This window comes from Typopeltis vanoorti, chromosome 2, assembly GCF_054136105.1.
Source record: "Typopeltis vanoorti isolate ZY-2024b chromosome 2, IOZ_Tvanoo_1.0, whole genome shotgun sequence".
Classification (NCBI taxonomy): domain Eukaryota; kingdom Metazoa; phylum Arthropoda; class Arachnida; order Uropygi; family Thelyphonidae; genus Typopeltis; species Typopeltis vanoorti.
In genome coordinates, this window is record NC_143550.1 from 89,113,105 (window position 1) to 89,138,349 (window position 25,245).

Below are 25,245 nucleotides of genomic sequence, written 5' to 3' on the forward strand. Positions count from 1 at the left end.
ACTGATCTCAACTTCACACCAGACATCATTCCCATGATTTAAAATCTTTGCATGTACTACTATTTTCCTCTTCAGCTTTTGAAGGACACAATTCCTCTGCTTATAGTTCCAGATACAGACCTTTTTGATAACAACTTTTTCCTGTTTGATTATCTTACACAAGGTTAAGAGGAACTTGGATTTTGCAAAGGCTTTTGATAGACTGCCACATGACAAGCTCTTAAATAAATTGAAAGAGATGGGATTCGATAACAGACTTCTGTGTTGGATCAGTGACTGGCTGTCAGATAGGTATCAGAAAGTTGTATATGGGGGTGCAGTATCTCGAAAGAGAAAGGTCACCAACAATTGTTGTTCAATTTGTATGTTAATGATATTGGGTTGGGTTTAACTAGTGATATCCAGCTGTTTGCAGATGATGCAAAACTGAGGAGAGCAATGCACAGTCAGGCTGATGTTAATGCCTTACAAGAGGACTTGAATAGATTGTATGAATTGGCAGGTAAGTGGAACTGTTAGTTCAATATTGCCAAGTGTAAGGTTTTGAGATTTGGTAAACAACGATGGGATGCAAAGTATACACTTGGTGGGGAAACTTTAACAGAAGTAGAGGAGATCTAGGAGTGATTGTGGACAAGGACCTGAAATTCAGGAGCCACATTGCACAAGTTGTGAAGACATCACATCAAATAATTGCAATGATGCAGAGAACCCTGACATTCAGAAATAGAGAGGTTATGATTCCATTGTATAAGGCCTCGATCAGGCCTCATATGGATTATTGTGCACAGATTTGGTTGACGGGTTTCATGGCGATGAGGATATGTTGGAAAGGGTACAGAGAAGATTCACAAAGGTAGTCAGTGGTCTTTGGAATGTGGAGTACGAGGACAGATTGAGAGAATGTCAGTTGAGAGCCTCGTGAATAGGAGAAAGAGGGGGGGGGGGGATATGATTGAGACATATAAACTGGTCAGGGTTTGTTATCAGGTAGAGATTTTATATAGAATTGGAGAGGGAAGTAGAACAAGAGACCATTGCTGGAAATTGTATAAGCAGGGTGTGAGAAAAGGAGTGAGAAGCAGGTTCTTTGCTTCTCACTCCTTTGCTGAGTGTGTTGTGGATGTAGACACATTGAATAAGTTTAAGATGCGGTTGGATGAGCACTGTATACAATAGTGAGTACCTCCCACGATGAGTCTCTGACTCCATGGAGGTCGGGTGTTGACGATAATAATAATAATATTAATAATAATAATATGTCTTCAGCAGATATCCAGCAAATACTCACCATTATTATAAGCTTTGCCCTTTTCTCCAAATTTTCCCCAAACTTACCTATATGACTGGTGGGATTCATTTGCTATTCTGCTATTTAGATCTCCAAAAAGGATCAATTTTTTCAATTTTCTTTATGTTGCCTGCCTGTTTTAATGACTCTAAAAATTCTTCCACTTCTTCCTTAGAGGAACCTTCTGTAAGACCATAGGCACAAATAAATTTTATTGTCCATTACTCCATTTTGAAGTGTGCCCACATCACTTTGCTTGAAACTGTCTTCCAATCAAGAAGTTTATCGTCATGTTTGGTGTTGAATGCTATCAATATTCCTTCCTTTCCTTAATCGTTATTGCCCGAATATAACATCCAATAGTTATTATTTAGTAAGTTATCACAAAAACAGTCATTTATGGCGATGACTGTTTTTGTATTCTTTGTCTCAGTAATATCTATTATGTTCATGCGTTACTTTTACAATTCTTATGCAAGTTCAGTTTCCTTTTCATTAATACTCCTTATATTGATAGTTGCTATCTTCATTTCTTCTGACATTGGATTAATTCTTCTTCTTCTAGATGCTTAGTTGAAGCTTGTTTTAGTAGCTGACTTTTCACTGTTCACCATGGTTTTCTTATGAAAACAGCTGGGACCTTGTTTAGAGCAGTGTCCCAACAGGCATGAAATCTCATCATGTTTTACTGTTATATGCATTTGTGGTTTAAGCCAATAGGGAGTACATTTGGTTGAATAATTCCCAAATTGCCAGCCCATTCTTGTTTGTTTAATACCCAGAGATATCTATTAATGTAGTGCACCATGTGAATGTGAGGATTTTACATTAGGTCAAAAGCCCAGCCTATTCTTTGCATTCCTGAAAGTCTCTCTCTCTCTCTCTCTCTCTCTCTCTCTCTATATATATATATATATATATATATATTATTATTATTATTATTATTATTATTAGTAGTAGTAGTAGTAGTAGTGATATTCAGACCTCTGTGGAGTCAAGAGACTCATTGTGGGAGGTCCTTCCTAGGAAACACAGTCTATCATACCAGTCCTTGAACTCATTGATTGTTCTTGCTCTCACAACATTATCAGGCAATGCATTCCAAGGTTCAACCACCCTCCATGCAAAGAGACCAGACCACTCCTCATCTTCTTGCTCACAGCTTCCTTTCATAACTTCTAGGGATGGCCCCTTGTCAACGCTCCTTCCCACTGTTCCACCAAGCGAAAGAACTTCCCATTGTCAACCCTGTAACTGCCTCTCAACAGTTTAAAAGTCTCGATCATATCAACTCTCCTAATTCTGCAAAATCAACTACCAAACTCTGCAGTCCACATTCCCTCAGCCAATCCTCATAACTGACATTGTACAGTCCTGAAACCATCTTTCTTAATCCACCTCTGTACACTTTCCACAGTTAATTTATCCCCTTCAAATCCTGGAGGCTAAATTTGAGAACAATAGTCTAAGTGTGGTTTGATCAGGGTCTTATACAATGGAATGATAACTCTTTTATCTCTGCTGGTCAGCATCCTTCTCAGTATTGCAGAATACTGAGAAGATGACCTAAATACTGTATTGCCCCTACGTCCTCCAGTACAGCTCCAATTGAGTATGCATCCAATGTATCCTGTCGATGTATCCCAAACTTCAAGACATTTTGCTGCATTAAACTGATACCCCCATTCATTTGCCCATCTGTATAGTTTATTCAAATCCTCTTGCAGGGCCACCACATCTGCACTATTACTAATAACCCTTCCCAGCTTCACATCATTTGCAAACAACTGAATATCCCCTTGCAATCCATTGACAATGTCATTGATATAAAGGTTAAAAAATTACCCTCATCTGCTCAATGCTGTATATAGTCCTTCACTAATTTCTCCAAGACCTTAACAACTATTGATGACACACAAACTGGCCTATAATTTGACACTTACAGTCTACTACTGCCCTTATGCAATCGCACTATGTTACCTTCCTTCCATTCCTTGGGTACCTTTCTCATAGCCAGACTTTCACTGATAAGCCAGGTCAATGGAGCTGTCAGTTCTTTAGCACATTCTCTCACAACTTGTGGTGAAATACCATCCAATCCCACAGCATTACTGATATCCAGAGTACTGAGTATTTGGAACAGACTCTCCTCTTGCACCTCTAAACCTTGAACCTGCCCTAACCCTCTAGTATTAAAACCTACTTCTCCAGGATGAAATACTCCAATAAAGTATTCATTGAACAACTCCATTATGTCCTCTGCATCAGTCACTCTATTCCCATTTTTATCCCACAATGTCATTCTTATACAATCATTTCTCCTCCTACTGGCCACTTAGCTAAAAAATTCCCTAGGATTTTCTTTGGATCTTAGTGCCAATCTCTTCTCATATTCCAGTTTTGCCTTTCTCACCATATACTGTATATATGATTATGATATAATGGATTTACTCAGCTGAAGGAAATAGTTGAAATATATATATATATATATGATATAATGGATTTACTTGTTTGAAGGAATATTTGAAATAGATTAAATGACTGGAAGCTGAGAGATAAAATAGAAACATTATTTTTTTATTTTTTTATATAATTATAGTGCACACCTAATATTGTCTTCTTAGAAGACTTCCTTGGGTGCATATTACATGAAAAGAGGCATACAAAAAAACTTGCAAGAGAATAGCTATAAATTAAATAACCACCATATTACTGACATGCATTCTGTATACCACATTATTTTTGGGTATGTATGCACGGTCATGATCTCATGAACGCAAAAGTTGGATAACAGCGCAGTGACAATCAGAAAGATTATAGCTGAGGTTAGTGTTCAGATGTAATGGATTGAAGACAATTTCTTTAGATTCCACAATTCTTCTTTTGAGTTCATCATACATAGTGTGCCTGTTAAGTAAAGAAATTGATTTTTTACAGGACAGCCCTTGAATAAAAGTAACACAACTGTGATTATAGTTTTGACCATATGAGTGTGTTGTAATTGCAGGTGCAACTTTCAATTGGTTGATGCAGCAGTTTTCGTGTTACAACTGTTGAAGTGTGAATGGAGCATGTTAGATGTTGCATCATGGAGCAAAAAGCTGTGATAAATTTTTACTGTAAATTAGGAAAAACTGCTACAGAAATGTACCAAGATGACCTAAAAATAAAGTTTATGGCAATGACGGTCTGAGCTGTGCACAGGTATTCCTCTGGTTTTCGATGTTTAATGAGGGAAGGGGAGGAAGTCCCTGGAGTATGAACCATGCCATGGATAGCAAGTTTCTGGATGGACAAATGAAAATGTGGTGAAAGCTAGAGGAATCGTTGTCCACAGCAGGCGAATAGGAGACATTCAAATTACTGAAGGGTTTCTATAAGATTAATTCAGAAGATATTTTTGAGAATAGGACTGGTGGTGGGAGGACTAGGGGCCATACATGGAAGCTGGGCAAGAGTGTGGTTAGCAAGGGTGTTAGAGCTAGCTTTTTTACTTGGAGAGTGGTGAATGAGTGGAATAAGCTGCCAGAGTCTGTTGTGGGTGCCATGACTGTAAATGAGTTCAAGGCGAAGTATGATAGATACTGTGTGAATGTCGAATAGTTGTTCTTGACATGATGTTAAGGCCTCCCTCGATGAGTCTATGGACTCCTTGGAGTTGCCCATAATAATAATAATATCTAAATATCTACTAGGCTACTCACTGTACAGCTTGGTGTTGTTAAAGAAATGGCCAGATTAATCTTAGGAAGAGATTTGCACAAGAAGAAGATTTGTTCGAGGTTTGTACTGCACATGTTGACACATAAATTGAGAGCACTGGGTTGTATGTTGCCAAAATTTCATCAATGCAGTTGATTGAGATCATGATATGTTGCAAAGAATTGTGACTAGTTTTATCCAGAAATGAAATTCCAGAGCATGGAAAGGTGTGGAAGGTCTTCTCCATGGCAGAAGAAAATCAGGTTGCAAAAATTACATGTCAAGACAATGGTCATTGCTTTTTCGATGCTACTGGAATTATCTGCTGTGAACTTGTTCCTGAGGGCACCACAGTGAACAGTCAGTATTATTTAGGAGTAATCCTAAATACAATGTCTGTTTGCCTGCATATGATGTGTCAGGAAAGAACTGTTCCACAACAACAACAACAACATGCCTGCACACTGTGCACTGCGTGTGAAGCAGTTTCTGGGTTTGACACTCCCCCCCATTTGCCAGATTTGATTCCTGCAGACTTTTTCCTCTTTTAAAGATGAGGTGTGTGTGTCCTCAAAGGGAAGTGCTTCAGTGACATTGAGGACATCCAATGGGACTGATCCAGAGACTGTAGGAGTAGGTTCCCATTCAGGACTTCCATCATGCTTTTGAACACCTGTACAACAGATGTAAACATTATGTGGAGTTGGCGAGAGATTATTTTGAATCTGTTTAATTGGCAATTCCAAATATAGTTCTTTGTTTTGATATAATAATTATCTCCTTACTGCAACATGCCCTATTTTGGTGAAAAAAATCTATTGAATTACGTATGGAAGAGTATATGAGAGGATGTGGTTAGCATATGCTAATCATGTCGAAAGTTTATTTTTCACTTGGTTAGACTATAATAAATTTAGTTTAATCCTTTATCCAAGTGTGAGCAAACAAAGTTTGCACCTGAAAGTATCTTCAGGACTGGGGCAACTCGTAGCAAAGGTAGACCAAGCTCACAGGTAGACTCGTTGTAAAGACAACATCTTTGCAACGAGTTGCCTGGTGTTGTACCACCTTACCCCAGTCCTGAAGATACTTTCAGGTGCAAACTTTGTTTGCTCACACTTGGATAAAGGATTAAACTAAATTTATTATATACTTAATCATGTTCTTAATTCTACTTACCTTAATGATAAAAATTTATCATTAGAAACAAATCAGAGAACATCTTTAGATGCTATGATGAACTCAAGAGAAGAATTGTGGAATCTAAAGAAATCATCCTCAATCCATTACTTCTGAACACTAATCTCAGCTGTAATCTTTCTGATGCACTGCTATCCAACTTTGGCGTTTACAAGATCATGACCGCGTGTACATGCCCAACAATACTGTGGTATCCAGAACATTTTTAAATGTCAGTAATACATTGGCTATTTAATTTATAGCTATTCTCTTGTAATGTTTTTTTTTGTGTCTGTGTGTCTTTTCACGTAAATGCACCTGATGAAGTCTTCTAAGAAGATGAATCTAGTTGTGCACTCTAATTAAATAAAAAGAATAGTGTTTCTGTTTTTATCTCTCAGCTTCCAGTCATTTAATCTACTTCAAATAAATATATGTACACATATTCTTTTTTTATATATATGTGTTTATATGCTAAAGATACCAAGAAATTTTATACTTGGTTTTAATCCTTTTCCCAAGTAAGCAAAACAAAGTTTTGCAATGAAATATATTCACTTCTAAGCTACTTGTATATAGAGGCTGATGACTTCATATCACTTGCCCTAGTATGTATCCCATAATGCAAAGCACACCCCTTTCAGGCATGTATAATGCAATGCATAATGGGAAGGGCCACTACCCAGACCAGTTTCGACCTTTATTGAGGTCTCTTCAGTGGGAGCCAGACCCGGGAGAGAGATACCAAGGTTGGAGTAATGCAGAAGTCATATATATATATATATATATATATATATATATATATATATATATTCATATATACACATCATGTATATAAATGAATTGTTAAGTAGATTTAGTTATTCATTACTTTTTAAATACATTTTAAAATATTTATTCAATCAATCTATTAATTGTTATGTACTGTATGTTTACCCTGCAATTCTTCAAAAAAAAAAAAATATTAATAAACTTCTATCTGACTCCTTACCTTCACTCCACACATGGCACTGATGAGCTTAGAGGTTCTTAGACCTCTTCTGTATGAGTTCAGTATAAATAAAAAATATAAAAAATGTGATTTTTTATGCAAATATTATAATTATAACATTCCCTTTGTTTTTAATTTAGTAAATTTTTCTTTTTAAACTTTTTCCTTCCATACACTCATTTCAATAAAATTATGGAGACTACAACTATGTTAGGAATAATTACTTTAATTTCTTCATATTAAAGAATTATCAGTGCCCCTTGACCATGTTGTTTAATCTGAGTCTCGGGTCTGGTTTAGTCCCAAAGGTGTGAAAAGAGGGGACAATAGTTCCACTGCATATGGATATAGGGTTGGTGAGATGGATAGGTGGGTAGTTGATGGAGAGATATCAGAGAGTAGTTTATTCAGGAGTAGAGTCCAAAAGACGGCCTGTGACTAGTGGTGTGCCTCAGGGTTCTGTTCTTGGACCACTGCTGTTTAATTTTTCATTAATGATATAGGGAAGGATCTAAGAGGAACAGTTCATTTGTTCACTGATGATGCAAAGTTGGGTAGGGCAATGGTGAATGCAGAAGATGTCAAAATCTTGCAGGACGACTTGGATAGATTGGAGTTCTGGGCTAAGGAGAATGGATGTCAATTTAATGTGACAAAATGTAAGGTTATGCATTTTGGGGTGAAAAGATTAGCAGCAGTATACCACATTGGTGGAACTGTACTCCAGGAGATTGATGAGGCCAGGAACTTGGGAGTGTTGGTGAATAGGGAGATGAAGTTTAGGGGGCACATTGCAAAAGTAGCTAAATCAGCTCATCAACTCACTTGGTTGTTGAAAAATACTTTGACGAGCAGAGACAAGCAAGTTATTGTACCTCTGTACTGAGCCTTGATAAAACTTCATTTCGATTACTGTGCCCAGATTTGGTCACCTAGGTATCTTCTTGATGGGGGAGGAGGTGGAGAGGATCCGGAGGTGAATGACCAAGATGATAGCAGGTCTATGGAATGAACCTTATGAGAACAGATTGAAGATTTGTGGGTTGCAGAAATTAGTTGATAGGCGGAAAAGGGGAGATATGATTGAGACATTCAAATTGCTAAAGGGTTTCTATAGGATTAATTCAGAGGATATTTTTGAGATCAGGACTAGTGGTGGGAGAACTAGGGGACACCTATGGAAGCTGGGCAAGAGTGTGGTTAGCAAGGGTGTTAGAGCTGGGTTCTTTACTTTTAGAGTGGTAAATGAGTGGAATAAGCTGCCAGAGTCTATTGTGGGTGCTATGACGGTGAGTGAGTTCAAGGCAAGGTATGATAAATACTGTGAGAATGTCATATAGTTGTGTGGACATGATGTTAGCGCCTCCCTTGATGAGTCTAAGGACTCCCTGGAGTCGCCCGTAATAATAATAATAATAAGGTCATCATCTGGAGTATACTGTTATTATTATTATTACATAACACCTCCAGGGAGTGCAAAGACTCGTCGAGGGAAGGCACCTACTCTACAACTCTTCACCAACTTCAACTAACTGCATCATCTACACCAACACCATCTACTGCCCACCACTAGTATTTCCACAGACAATGAGAAACATCCATGCCCAATGCTAGATTTGAATTTGCTGCCTTTTGGCTGGAGAGTGGATATGCTAACCACTTGACCAACCTGTCTGGAAAAATGAATATCACACACACACACACACACACACACACACCAAGCTATATTACATTTCAGACAGTATACCAAAGTGACAATGATTTGATCAACCATTATTCTACTATTGAAAGTTTTTCACTTGGTTATACTATTAATTAAAGATGCCAAGAAATTATATTCTTGGTATCTTTAATTAATCATCCTTAAAGATCCAAATGTAAGCAAACACAGTTTGCATGTGAAGTAATTTCACGACTGGGCTGCTTGTATATAGAGGCTAATAAGTTCACATCAATTGCCTTAGTGTCCAATAATAGTGGGAAGGGACACTACACAGACCAATAATGCATAGTATTATACATGTCTGTAAGAATATGTGCATTGCATTATTGGATACTAAGGCAATTGATGTGAACTCATTAGCCTCTATATACAAGCAGCCCAGTCATGAAGTTACTTCACATGCAAACTTCATTTTCTTACATTTGTATAAAGAATGAAAATAAGAATGTAATTTCTTGCCATCTTTAATTTACGTTATTCTACTGGCCTGACCTCTAGTGAAACAAAAATTAATACAGCACACATGGTGGCCTAATCCATCATTTAACAAGAGTGTTGTTATATTACAGTTAAGTTTGTAGATTACTTATAGTCGTAGTGCTGCTATGATAAGAAGTACTCTAACATGCAAGGATAAGGAAGTGGTTGTGCCACTGTATAAGACACTGGTCAGACCACACTTGGACTATTGTGCTCAGATCTGGTCACCTGGTTTTCAATATGATATGGAGACATTGGAGAGGGTCCAGAGACGAGTGACTAAGACAATATCAGGAGTTTGGAATGCTGGTTGAAGAGATGTGGATTGCAGAGTTTGGTGGATAGGAGGAAGAGAGGTGATATGATAGAGATGTTTAAGTTAGTGAGAGGATTTTATCAGATTAATCCAGAGGGGGATTATAAAAAAGAGAATGTGAGAGGGGAAGACCCAGAGGTCATTCCTGGAAGTTATGTAAAAGTGTGGTGAAGAAGGGTGTGAGAAGTAAATTTTTTACATGGAGAATTGTTAGTGAATGGAATGCGCTATCAGAATGTGTTGATAATGCAAGGAGTGTTAAGGACTTTAAGATTCTATAGATAAATAAATCTATATGTCAGTTGAATGAACCTCCCACGATGAGTCTGTCAACTCCATGGAGGATGTAATAATAATAATAATAATAATAATAATAATAATAAACTCTTAAACCAAAAAGTTAAGTAGGTAGAATATGTGCCATCCATATTCTTGGGATTTTTAGACTACCATTATTGTTAAGATTAGGATAGTCAATAAGAATTTTACAGCCTCCTTAAATTTACACTCATACCATATTTTGTTGTGATATAAACAGCAGGTGTCTTTCCCGTAAGTTCTATGTAGAGTATTCAGGGCATGATCAGAAAGGCTAGATTTACCATAATTTTACTGAATTTTAAGTCTCCATAATTTTAATGAAATGAATGCTGATTACTGTGTAACACATACACTGTTACATTTGTGTAACAAGCCTTGTGCTTCTTTGCCAGTTGGTTAAGTTTTTTATAGCTGTGTTGATGACTGTATTTATAGATTCCCATGGATTCCTCACAGTCTTGCATCTAGATAATTGGTGTCTTCAGTTTTGGCAATTGTGCCCTTCATTCAGGCTGTCTTTCTTTCCCAAAATCATTTTTATCAGTCATGCTCTCTTCTGTCCTGCAGTCATGACCCATTTGCGTATTACCACAAGATGATGATGATCTGTGAGGAAAATAGACTGATATGGCATGGAGATTTCTTTATGACACTGGTAATGCATAATGCACAACTGTAAAATAAGAGTCATGCAAAGAAATTATTATTATTATTATTATGCCAAGACCTCATGGAGTCAAAGACTCATCTGGGAGGTCCTTTTATCACACACACACACATCTCATCATACCGTGTCTTAAACACACTCAAACTCCTTGCAGACACCACACTCTCAGGCAAAGCATTCCAATCATTCACAACTCTGCATGAAAAAAGCCCGCCTCTCACTCTCCCTACTCACACCCTCTTTATATGGTTTCCAGGGATGACCTCTGGTTCTCCCCTGATCTCCCACTATTCCTTGTAGAACTTCTTCACCATTGATCTTATAACAACCTCTTACAAACTTGTAGGTCTCTATCATATCTCCCCTCTTTCTCCTCTCCACCAGATTCTGCAAATTACATCTTCTCAATCTTTCCTCATACTCAACATCCCAGAGGTCAGAAACTACCTTAGTCAGTCACCTTTGGACCCTTTCCAACATCTCTTCATCCTTCTGAAAACCTGGTGACCAAATCTGGGCACAATAGTCCATATTTGGACTAAATAAAGCCTTATACAGTGGAACAAGAATCTCCCTACTTCTACACGTCAGTGTCCTCCACATCATTCTACACAACAGTGTCTTCCACATCACTCCACATCACCACAATTTTGGCGATGCGTCCCCTAAATTTCAGATCATTATCCACTATCACCTCAAGATCTATTTCCGCCAGCTCCAACAATATATTCCCCACTAAGCATAAATTCTACATCTCATCTTTGTTTCCCAATTTTAAAACCTTACATTTTGCAACACTGAACTCGCATCCCCATTTCCATGCTCATTCACTCAATTTATTCAAGTCTTCTTGCAAGGCCACAACATCTTCACTACTCTTTATGGTTTGTCCCAACTTTGCATCATCTGCAAACAACTGAATATCTCCATCTAAATCTTCACCAGTATCATTAATATACAAGTTAAACAGTAATGGCCCTAAAACAGACCCCTGAGGACTCCACTAGTAACTTTTCTTTTCCTGGATATCGTACCCCCATACACAACTTGTTGATACCTATCAGATTGCCAGTCTCTAATTCAATGCACTAATCTAATATCCAACCACATCTGCTCTAATTTGACTGTCAACTTATCATGAGGTACTCTATCAAAAGCCTTTGCAAAATCCAGGTATATTACTGTGTATCCTTCTCCTCTGTCCAAGGAAGCAGTCACTTTATTGTAATAAGTAAGTAGATTACTAAAACATGACCTAACTTTAGCAAATCCATGCTATCCATCAAACATAATGCCATTGTTGTCAACCCAACTCTGGATCCTAGTTCTCACAAGCTTCTCCAACAACTTAACCACAACACCTGACACACAGATAGGCCTATAGTTTGATGCTTGAGTTCGATCACCTCCTTTATGAAGTGGCACAATCTTGTCCTCCTTCCACTCCTTAGGAACTTGACCAAGTGCAAGACTCATATTAAAAAAATATGTCAAGGCAGGTGTCAACCTCCCTATAACATTCCTTCAGAATATGCGGTGATATATTATCAAGTCCCACAGCCTTATTTACATCTAGTTTACTCAACTCCCCAAACACCTCTTGCTCACTTACAGTCAGTCTCTCCTCCCCATCATCAACTGCTCTCAATCTCTCCATGAAGTCACATTCACAAGATTGAAAGACCTTTATGAACTGCTCATTAAATATCTCCAGCACACCATCTGGAACAGCTCTCTTTATACCATTTTCTCTAATCAATGTCATTCTTCCATAATCATTCTTTATTTTGCTGGCTATATATCTAAAGAATTCCTTAGTATTCTTTTTGGCTTCATTAACTAACTGCTGTTTATACCTCTCTTTAGCTACCATCACCAACCAACTCAGCCACGTCTTTGTAGACCTCATGAAATTGGTTATTTCCACTTCTCTTATGCTGCCTCCACAATGCCCTTTTTCTCTGCATCACATGCTTAATCTCTTCATTCATCCATCTCACACCTACCTTACTTAACCTTCTCACCCTTGGAATACATTTAAACATTGCATCTACTAGATAGTTTTTGAAAATTCCCCAAGTTGCACTGATCTTTTTTCCAGCTAACTCCTCATTCCATGCTACACCCGCAAGCTGTCTCCTGAACTCTTCATAATCACCGCCCTTGTAGTTCCACATATACCCTTTTCTCACAGGAGTCCTCACATTGCTGGCAACCACCCAGGTAATCACCTCATGGTCACCTCACCAATTGGTGGATGATTTGACACCTCATTTATAATTACATCCTCTGATGAGATGACCAAATCCAAGATCCTTAATCCTCGTGTTCCCTCTGTTACATACTGTCTGAGGTAGTTATCCCTCAAAAACTCAAGAAACTCATTTTCTTTACTTCCAGTTGCTATCTCATCATTCCAGTCTATATTGCCATAATTAAAATCAACCATAGTGATCACCCTTTTCTTATTTGCTTGGCTAATTTGACTATACATTTTGCTATCACCACCATCCACATTACCTGGTCTATAACAACATCCCACCAAGTATATGATTCCATTCACCTCTATCTCACACCATACTGCCTCAAAACCACTGGCACTATTTCCCTCTTGCATCTTTACTTTGTATGGACATAACTCTTTCTCTATCATCAATAGCACTCACCCTCCGTTTTTACCCCTTCTATCCTCATGAAATACATCATACCCTTCCATCTCTATTCCTGTCAGGATGTCATCCTCTTCCAACCATGGCTCACTTATTCCGACAATCTTTGGGAGTGAAACTGAAATGCTGTGAGGTACAATAAATGAATTGCAAGCTAGAAAAATGGCAAAGTAAGGAAAGAAAAACTCAGTATAAAAGTAAATTGACTAGCCAAGTCTAAGGAAATGTAAGGAAATTCTTCTTTGTAGTGAGCAGAAGAGAGAAGAATTATGAGAGGGCAATGCTGCCATACGGTGATTGTGATAAAGTAACTATGGTCATGGAATTATTATTTAGGTGTATTTCATACTGGTGTGAATGATGCCATGCATCGTCTAAAAGAAAAGAAAATGTTACAAGGATTAAAAATGAATTCAATATTTTGAAGTGTATAAGATGTTGAGTAGGACAAATGCCAAGAAGACCAAAGGCTATGGGACTGATAGTAGGCTGGTCTCTTCATCTCTTTACCATCATGATCCATATCTAGTTTCAGCCAATAGAAAGTAGACAGTTTTGTTGGATAAATCCTACTTTCCTAGTTCACTGTCATTCATCAGCATCCAAGTGGATACACATGTGAATTGGATATTTGCAGAAGTCACAATCATTTTTTACATATTTTTCATAAGCTTTATGCCCATTCTCAGTTATTAAGTGGTAATCCTTAACTGAATCCTTTATATTTTCAGTAGCTCTATTAAATTCGTGCATTGGATTCCTGATTTTCTCTTTTCAGTCGTTTCCGACCATAGGTGACTTGGTAGGCATTGGCCACAAAGTATTCCTGGTGAGATTTTTACAGAGTAGTTCACCATTGTTTTCCCCAACCCCCCCAATTTTATCTGGGCTCGGGACTGGCATATGGCTGGGACCTATTCCTGACTGTAATCCGTGTGTGTTCACGGGGCTGGTTTGCCTGTTGTGGGGGACGAAAAACCCGAGTTTCTGGGTGAAAAAACTCCATACCTCCATATGAGACTGGCTAACTCACCTTTAGTCAAAAGAGACCAGATAAAGGTTCCTCGTATCACTGACAGGAATCGAACCCAGGTCTTTCCTACCAAAGGGCTTCGTCTATTCCGACTAAGCTACGGAGGCTGTGTGTGTTGGATTACTGCACACTTTCTACTGTTAGACTTAAAAGTCATTATTTCTAAAATATTATATACTTGGTAGATATTGAAATTAAATTCAACAAAATAATTTGACTTACAAAATTAATATAAACCTGATTTGTGTTATGATACTACTTTTATTTATGGATTTTGAAAATAGTCCTAATTTCTTCATCAGACAATCTATAGCAGACATATTTCATGGAAGTAAACATTTAAAAGTAAATTCAGCAAGTTTTTCTGTAATCATGCTGAAGTATGTACATGAAGAAATCCTGAAATATGTCTGAAGAGGATACTGTTATTGTAGGTTCTGAAGTTTATTTTCATGTTCAGATTGATGTGAGAATGAAGTACTTTTTCCAAAATGACAGTCTGTTATTAGTTTGTTTTTTTACTCTCTTTCCCTTCTTTCTCTATTTAGATATTGATGAATGCAAGACTGGTCAACATACCTGCACACCACCATTACAGGTGTGCTACAACTTGGAAGGTTCTTATCACTGTATACTGCCTTGTCCTCCTGGTTTTATGCCTCTTTCTGATAATCCTACTGAATGCAGAGGTAATATGACTGAATAACAATAATTATTATTATGATTATCAATATTAAATTAATATTATGCATTATTAATAATAAATCTCCATGGAGTCATAAGACTCATTGTACATATATTGACAACTATATGTAGAATGAGTCTAAGGTTCCATTTTCCATATGGAACCTTAAACTTTTCCTAATATTCATATCATGTTATGTCAAAGCATTCCAGTCACCTATCATATTCCATGTAAAAAAATATATTCATTACTTTCCTCTTCACCACATCCTTACACAAAATCAAAATTTTCTCCCTTAGAGTCCTGTAGCATTCCATTAATATCATTCCTCTAAATGCCCTCTGCAATTTAATGATCTGTCATATCACTTATTTCCTGACTACCCACTAAACTCTTCAACTATATTTTCTCAACAGCTTACCATACCCAACATTCCATAGTACTGATATTATTATTATCTTTATTATTATCAACACCAGACTTTCATAGATTCAAAACACTCATTGCAGGAGGTACATCCACAAAGTTCTCAAACCATGCTTTAGATTCATTCAACATGTCTGCATTCACCACATCCTCAGACAATGCATTAGATTTACTAAAACACTTTCCATGCAAAAACCTGCTTCTCACACCCTCCTTATACATCTTCCAGGGATGATCTCTTTTTCTCTTCAATCTCCCACCATTTTATGAAAATCCTCTTCAACTTTAATCCTATAGCATCCCCTTACCAACTTGTACATCTCTATCATATCACCCCTCCTCCTATTCACTAGACTCTGCACATTGCATCATCTTAGCCTTTCTTCATAGTCAACATTCCAGAGATCTTAAACTATTTTGGTCACTCACCTCTGGATCCTCCCCCAACATTGTCTGAAACCAAGTGATCAAATCTGGGCACAGTAGTCCATATGTGTCTTTAGCAAGGCCTTATACAATGGAACCAGAATCTCCTTACACTAACTACAAATTAGTGTCCTCTGCATCATTGCCAGAATTCATTGTGTTGTCATCACAATTTTGGCAATATGTTCTCTAAATTTTCAATGCTTGTTCACCATAACCCCAAGATCTCTTGTTTCCCCCCCCCCCCCCACCAAGAGTAAATTTTACATCCTATCTTTATTTTCTAAAATTTAAAACCTTACATTTTGCTAACAATGAACTGATATACCCACTCCTATGCCCATTCACTCAGTCTATTCAAGTTTTCTTGTAAGGCCTATGAATGACATATTGCCACATATTTTTAATGAATGTGCAAAAGACATAGCTATGCCCTTGACCTGATTATTTAATAAAAGTCTTGAAATGGGGAAGGTTCCTAAGGAGTGGAAACAAGGCAAAATAATACCTCTCCACAAGCATGGTTCTTGGACAGAGGTTTTCAATTATAGATCGCTCTGTATATCGACAGTTGTGGTCAAAGTGTTGGAAAAATTGGTTAGAAATAGAATGCAGGATTGGTTTGAGGCATAAAATTCTCTATAATATAGTCAGCATGTATTTGTAAAGGATAGGTCTTGCTTCAGCAATCTACTTACATTTTATGACAAGAGGAGAAATGTGTTGGATAAGGGAGATTCATATACAATGATGTTTTTGAACTTTGTAAAGGCATTTCATAGATTACCATATGACAGATTGGTGTATAAGCTGCAGAAGATGAGATTGGATACCAGATCAATTAGATGGATTTAAAATTGGCTTCCTGAAAGATACCAACAAGTTGTGTATGATAGACCAGTGTCTCAGAAAACAAAGGTGACCAGTGGCATGACCTAGGGAGTCTGTTCTTGGGCTACTACTGTTTAACTTTTTTGCTAATGATATTTCATGTGAATTGACTGGAAATTTTCAAATTTTTGCTGCTGATGCAAAGTTAGGTAGAATTACGAGGAGGACTGCTGATGTTAATTCTCTACAGTAAGATTTCAATAGACTTTTAGCTTAGTTTTAATATTCATAAATGCAAGGTGCTACACTTTGGGCAGAGAGATATAAGGTTAAATACTGTATTGGTGGAGTTTTACCTCAGGAAGTGAATGATATTTGGAATCGTGGAATGATGGTAGATAGTGGACTAAAGTTCCAGGTGCATATTGCAAGTGTAGCTAAGACTGCACATCATGTTGCTGCTTTGATAAAAAATACATTTTCATGTGGCAATAAGAAAGTGGTGGCTATATATAAGGCATTGGTCCAACCATACATGGAACTCATTATGAAAAATTATGGAGACAACTACCATGTTAGAGCAAAACTTTAGTTTAATATAAACTAAAATTAATACTCAACGTTTCGACCTTCATATCAAGGTCATCATCTGGAGCATGTATACAAAGAAACAAGCTGCACTATAATCTACATGGTTTGCTAAAGTTATTGACCAACCATTACAACTATTATTACTATTACTATTATTATCTATTAGGTTACAAAATTAAATTTGGCCTGAAGAGCAACATGTTTATATATATATATAAAATGTAAGTATATATATAAATTCCAACCAACTAGTATGGAATAGTTTCCAATAAAAGCTGAAAGTTGCTTAAAGTCCTAAAGTCAGGGTATGCTGGAAACTAAGTAGGTGGAATATGTGCCATCCAAATTCTTGGAATTTTTATGCTACCATTATTGTTGAGATTAGGGTGGTTAATCAAAATTTCACAGGCTTCTTTAAATTTTTGTTCATACCAGGTCTTTGTACTTTTCCAAACAATTTGGTGTAGAGTTTTGAGAGCATGATCTGAGAGGCCTGCTTCATCAAAATTGTTATATTTAATGTGTCTTTTGTGTTCTTTTTTACATATAAGGATTGTACATTCAGTTTCACCAATATAAGGTAAGTTACAGGTGCAGTAGATGCGATAAACTCCAGGATGTGCCAGTGGGAGGAAAGGATCCTTAGAGGAGTTGAATATTATAGTTTTTTAATTTTTAATTTTATAGGTGGTTTAAAAGTGGCATTAAGATTATAATGGTGTAGGATTCTATTGATTTTTTCTGATAACCCTTTAATGTATGGGATGACTATGGTTTTACTGTAATCTATATTATTTTTTGATGAAGTTTTATGAAGAACTTAATTAATAGTATTTTTGTTATAGCCATTATTTATAAATGTTGTTGCTAATAATCTTTAATTCTTGTTTAAGAGTCTTGTTCATTAGAGCAAATTGTTATAGCTCTGTTTTTAAGGGTGTTAATGACTCCAAATTTTTGCGAAGGTTGGCGATATGAGTTAGCATGTATATATTGGCCAGTATGTGTCATTTGCAGTAAACTGTAAGGAATAGACTGCCTGAGGGAAGATGTGTGACCAGTGTATCCAGGAATGGGAGCGAGTTCTGATTTTCAATTTTGATAGTAAATTGTATATGCTCATGTTGTTTTTTCAGGTGGCTAAGGAATGTGTTTAAAGTTTGTCAATCATGTGGCCAGATAACGAAAACATTGTCAATGTATCTAAGCCACACTGTAGGTTTTAGAGTAAAGGAGTCAAGAGCACTTTGCTCAAAAGCTTCCATATAAAAGTTAGCAACTGGGGGGGGGGGGGATAGTCGTGAGCCCATGGCTGTACCTTCTTTTTGTAGGTAAAATTTATTTTGGCACACGAAGTAACCAGAATGTAGAACGTGGACAAAGAGGGTCATAAGGTCAGGTGAAAATTAGTTCTGTATGAGAAGAATTGTGTCACTGATAGGGACTTTTGTGGAAAGGGCAGAAACGTCAAAACTGACTAATAAATCATCTTTGCCAAGTGTTACGTTTTTAATTTTATTTATAAAGTGTTGTGTGTTCTTTATATAGGAGGGGAATGACCTACCAACTCCTTGAGTGTTTACGCTAATTTCTTGGCTAGGTGATAATTAGGGCTGTCTATTCCTTCAACTATCAGCCGAAGTGGAATGTTTTGTTTGTGTATTTTAGGAATACCATACATTCTGGGAGAATGGGCATAATGGGATATAAGTTTTTTAACAGTGTCTGACGGCCAAGAAGCGATGGACTTAAGTAATTTCTCAGTTTTTTTTTCTTTATTCTGTTAGGTGGATTATAGTTTTACAAGCTGATAGGTGCTATTATTGAAGACTAGTTGATTCATCCAATGGATGTAAGTTGATCTGTCAAAGACGATGGCAGCATTACCTTTGTCCAATTTTGTTATAATTATATCTTGATTAGCTTTTAATGACTTGATTGCTGCTAGTTCTGTTTTTGTAAGATTGCTATATAAGGTTTTCTTTTTATTCAGAATATTGCTGGTTTCTAAACGAATTTTACCAGCTATATTAATAGGAAGAGACTTAATTCCTCTTTCTATGTGATATATAAAATCAAGTTTATTAACAGTTCTAGGTGCTGCTGCAAAGTTAAGTTTTCTTTTTTTTGTTTTTTCACCAGAGGTCAGGCCAATAATTGTTATAACAGTTAACTTTAGCAAATCATGTAGATTGTAGTGCAGCTTGTTTCTTTGTGTGTGTGTATATATATATATATATATATATATATATATATGTGTGTGTGTGTGTGTGTGTATGCTCTGGATACATATATATATATACCTTGATATGAAAGTCTAAATGTTGAGTGTTCATTTTGGTTTATATTAAACTAAAGTTTTGCTCTAACAAGGTAGTTGTCTCCATAATTTTTCATAATGTATTCTGATCACCATGTAAGCATGAAGGAAAGGACATGTGCAACTATTGTTTCAGATTTGGTTGCATGGGTTTTCATTTGGAAAACTAGAGAAGGTCCAAAGATGAATAAGCAAAGTGATATCAGGACTCGGGAGCGTTTGAGGGAATGCGGTTTCCAGAATTTAATGGATAGAAGTAAAAGAGGAGATATGATAGAGACCTTCAAGTTAGTTAAGGGATTTTACTAGATTAATACAGAAGGAATTATAAAAAGAGTTGGTGTTAAGATGAGAACAAGAGGCCATCACTGGAAGTTGTATAAAGATGTGGTGTAGAAGAGTGTAAGAAGTAGATTTTTTACATGGAGAGTTGGTGAGTGGAATGCATTGCAAATGCAGAGAGTGTAAAAATAACTTTAAAATTCATTATGATAATCATGTTGCTGCTTGAGTGGACCTCCCACAATCAATCTATTCACTCCATGGAAGTTACCAAAACAATAATAATAATCACATGTCCATTTGACACTCTCATCAGCCTTCTGACCTTCAAAATTCATTGATGCTGTTAAATAATTCTATGTCAGTGCCCAAGCAGAAATTATCTACTCTCCATATAATTATGGATCACATGCTGCACCACCACCAAGCCATGTCCTAAGCTTTTCATGATCACCAGTCTTGAAATTCTACACATATGTTTTTATTATTATTATTATTATTATTATTATTATTATTATTATTATTCCTGACACCTCCAAGGAGTCCGAAGACTCATCGCGGGAGGATACCTACAACTGTCTCAACCACTACATCGAACTTCTACTATGAATCATCTCCATCAACGCCATCTATCGCCCACCACAACTAGTATTTTTTGTCTGTAAATTGCGTGTGTTCTGAAGGGCCGATTTGTCTGTATGCGGGATGAAAAACCCGAGTTTCCGGGAGAAAAAACCCTGCTACCTCCGTATGAGATCGGCTAACTCACCTTCGATTGAAATTGTCCAGATAAAGGTTCCTCCCGTCGCGACGAGAATCGAACTTAGGCCTATTCCAATTGAAGGGCACAACGTACCGTCGTTCTTCCAATTGCACTATGGAGGCGACAAGGATAAAAACCTCCCTATGGAAGTTTTTATCACAAAAGTCTTCATATGACTGTCAAGTGATATTTCCCTTCCAACTGATATTCAGACAATTAACAATCCTCAACTCAGATCACTTTCTTTTTATTCGACCAAGTTGCTCAAACATCATCCAATTATGTTGTAATAGGTTTCACGGTATAATAAGAACACAGCTGGTTAAGAAAATAACTATTTATTAACTTAAAGCTAATATTTCGCTGGTATTATATCCAGCATCTTCAGAGCACACAACACAAAGTTTGTTACAAATGTAAGACAACCACAATCCGGTGTAACAGTGGGGGATAGTATAAGTGATTGCGGTGTGCAACACAAGACTAAAGTCCTAATATGGTGCCATTTGTTAAAAAAAAAAAAAAAAATTCAAATTGAAAAAATATAAATTAAAAAATATTAATTTGGTCTTAGGATGACTGTCTCCCAAATCTTTGGTAGATTTATACAGCCATACTTGTTAAGGTTTGGAGTATGTTTTAAGGCTTCTGTTGATTCCAGGAACAACCTCTCTGACTTGTAGAAGCTTCTGTGCATTACTTTTGTTTCTTTCCAATTGATCCTGTGTGCAGGGGGTATCCAAAGCATGGTCTTTGGATACCCCCTGATTTACCATAGCGAAAATGTCGGATATATTTTTTGTGTTTACTGAGGCGGATGTCCACATTTCTTCCTGTCTGTCATAGTAGGCTTGATGGCAAGAACAGGGCACTTCATAGACACCTGGATGTGATAAAGGAGTGCATTTGTCCTTAGGTGAACGGATGAGAGTTGCTAATTTTATATAAGGTTTAAATACTGTGCGTAGTTGGTGTTTGTTAAGCACCCTAGATATCTTTTCAGATGTGCCTTTAATGTATGGGATGGTGATGGTTTTCTTGTAGTCTTCTGTGGTAAATAGAGGGGATTTATGGGTAGCATTTAGTATGTTATCTATTTTGTGGGGATTATAACCATTGATTAAGAAGGTTTGATGTAGGTGAGAAAGTTCAGCAGTGAGAGCAATGTCATTAGAACAGATTGCTCTAGCTCTATGGGTTAGTGTTTTTAAGATACCATATTGTTGAGAAGGGTGATGGTGTGATAATACCAGCGAAATATTAGCTTTAAGTTAATAAATAGTTATTTTCTTAACCATCTGTGTTCTTATTATACCGTGAAACCTATTACAACATGTCTGATGAACACATAAGCTTATCCACGCATCATCCAATTAAATGTACCATTCTGTTTATTTCAAACTCACACTTTAAATATCTTTCGTCTCCATTGTGACTTGTACTGTGAGGGGCATTGCTTCTTTGGCATCATTAAATATTATTATTATTATTATTATTATTATCACCCATGTTGGAATAGATGGGCCTCTTTACAAGTGGTTTAGAAACTACCTTCAAAATAGAAAAAATATCACACGCATTAGGTCAAATGGCAGTAGAGAGTTACTGGTAACGAGTGGAGTTACTGGTAACGAGTGCAGTTACTGGTAACAAGTGGAGTTACTGGTAACTATGTTGAATAGAGTTAGGGAGAGAACAGGAAGCTGTTCTCTCCCTAACTCTATTCAACATCTATATGCACGATATTAATCAGCTACCTCTCAAAGGCAAGATCTTCCAATACGTAGATGATGCAGTTATAATATCCACCCATAATAATAATGCGAGCGTAGCCCAAACAAATATGCAGCATGACATAAATCTGCTCATTGATTGGCTCACCAAAAACTTCATACACCTAAACTCGGATAAGATAAAATTAATTATATTTAGAAATCCACTGAATCAACCAGTTGATAATATATATATATACACCCATCTAACATCTAACATTAGATGGTATATAACCATCTAACATCTACCTCTCCAACATAAAAAACACATAAAACAGTAAAACCACTGCAATCACTCAGATTGAAAAAATATGATACCTTGGAATTTACTTTGATGCAGATATGAACTGGAATAGCCACACAAACCATCTACAAAACAAATTCCAAACAATAACTGGCAAACTCTACTGGCTAAAAGACATAGTTGCTACATGCCTAAAAACACTAATATACAAAGCACTCCAAAATATACTAAGATATGCTATAACAACATATGCATTCTGTGCACGCTACAAACTAAATAGATTAATCTCATTACAGTACAAAATGATAAAACTGATCTCTTGATCAGTTTTATCATTTTGTACTGAAACAGAGATTAATCTATTTAGATTAATCTCTGTTAATCTAAATAGATTAATCTATTTAGATTAACAGAGAAACAATACCAGCTTTATATACACTGCAATGTCAGAACATAAAATATTAACAGCAAAACACTTATGTTACTATGCAGCTATGCTATGTCCAACTACAGGACAGCCAGAAATACATACAATATAACAAGATCTCTGATAACTAATTATATCACATAAAATAATAATCACTATAGAAAGGCCATTTGCAGCTTCTACATCTCAACTATGCTAAATAAACTATCTTTTGAATACAAGAACCATACAAACTACAATAGCCTGAAAGGAGCCTTAAGGACATACTATGAACGAGAAATATGCATCCTACACACCTAACAAACTTAATGAAACACAATATATTAGTTCAGTATGGGTGTGTATGTGTACATGCTCGTGTGTGAATGAATTTCTCATCCTACGGCTGTAATGAATATCAGACCTATCAAACATCTTTTCAGCCTGCTTCCAATATGAGGATGCAAGCTGAGATCAACACAAAGAAAGAAAAAAAAAAGAAAAAAAAATCCATTTATTATAACTACAGCACTTAAATACGTTAAAGCAAAAATTATAAATACAGTGGTATTTTGCTAATCCAAACTAATAAAATCCGTGCTTGTTCGGATTAGCAAAAAGTTCAGATTAGCGAATTTTCCCCCAAAAGACAACAATAACTAGCATTTAAGACAAAAATAATCAGATTTTAATGGTACATCAATTTAATTCTGTAAATAAATAAAGTAACTGATAGAAAAAAAGCTACTGTACTGTAATGTAAAACATAAAAAATAATACAGTACACAAGTTTATTTTAGTAAAAAATTAAGTTTGTATGTACCTGTATTGTTAAGGATTCTGATTTAATAAAATTGCTTAGTTCAGTACATAACTTAATTTGCTTAAAAAAATATCACTTTCTTGTACACAATACAAAAAAAAGTTTCACAAAATAACACAAAAAAAAAGTTTATTTCTTTGTAAAAAAGTCACTGATTTTTTTTTTTTTTGCTTTTCGGAAGCTAAACTTCTTCGAATGCTTCTTCTCAGAGCTGCATTAGCAATAGAATTTTGTAGAATGGTGTATCATTCTGCTTAGCCTATTCTATATACATATTAAAACTATCAACTGCCTCTTCATGTTTTACTTTTTTTTCTTCAAGTTCTTTATCATTATCGTCGTCTTCTAATTCATTCTGTAGCATCTGATTTGATTTTGAATTCACTTTCGGTTCTACCTGTAATCCATTCCATAACATCTGTTTGTGAAATTTCAACATCTGGATTTATATTTTTAACCAAATTATGCACATTTTGAATTTCCTCTTTTTGTGTATCACCATAGTTATACTGTACTGTAATAATATAAATAATAATAGTTAAAATAATAATTATTAAATAAAAATAATAGCACACAAAATAATAATACGTAATAAATAACTTTTTTCTTTCAAACTGCAGTTCAGATTACTGGAGGGTTTGGACTAAAGAGGTTCGGATTAGCGAGATACCACTATATATATAGTTTATCATTATTGTATAAATACTGTAAAAATGTAATCTTATTCAGCTGCAACTATAAATTACCAACTATAGTAACTATTATTAATACATTATACAAAAAAAAAGAAGAAGAAAAAAGAAAGAAAATTTGTACGAATTTCATTGTTAAAAACCAGAAGAATATATGTTGTAAATGCATAATATATAATCATAATTTTAATAATAAAAGTTATTATTGAATTTTTTTATTTTTTTTATTTTTATTTTATTTGTAATAAAAAATCTAATGTAGAAAATTAACCATAATCTGCAGCACTTAGTTACTGTACTTTGTAAAAAGAACATGTTGGAAAGTCACTCAAGATGATTATTGTATATATGTAAATATTTTTGAGATTAAAAAAAAATCATCAGAAACCTTCAGGGAGTCCAGAACAGAAAGACACTGCCATCACTCAGAAGTAATAAAAAGAGGTCACAGATCATCCACACCAGATGACATACCTTGTCTTAAACTCATTTACACTGGATACTCACCACTTCAACATGCAACTGTTCCACTCACTTACTGCTCTGTGAGTGAAAATTACAGCTCTTGCCTCTTTCTTAAACACCCACAAACTTAACTTTCATGGCTTACAT

At 36.0% G+C, this 25,245-nt stretch overlaps 1 protein-coding gene across 2 annotated transcripts in view; it reads left to right on the forward strand.

The window, feature by feature from the left end:
* Positions 1-25,245, forward strand: part of LOC150109235 (uncharacterized) — a 415,237-nt gene that overhangs the window by 185,657 nt on the left and 204,335 nt on the right. For both annotated transcript variants that reach the window (XM_090406508.1, XM_090406517.1), the window contains exon 10: positions 14,921-15,061. In XM_090406508.1, coding sequence (XP_090262634.1) covers positions 14,921-15,061 — 141 coding nt within the window. The remainder of the gene's footprint in view (positions 1-14,920; positions 15,062-25,245) is intronic.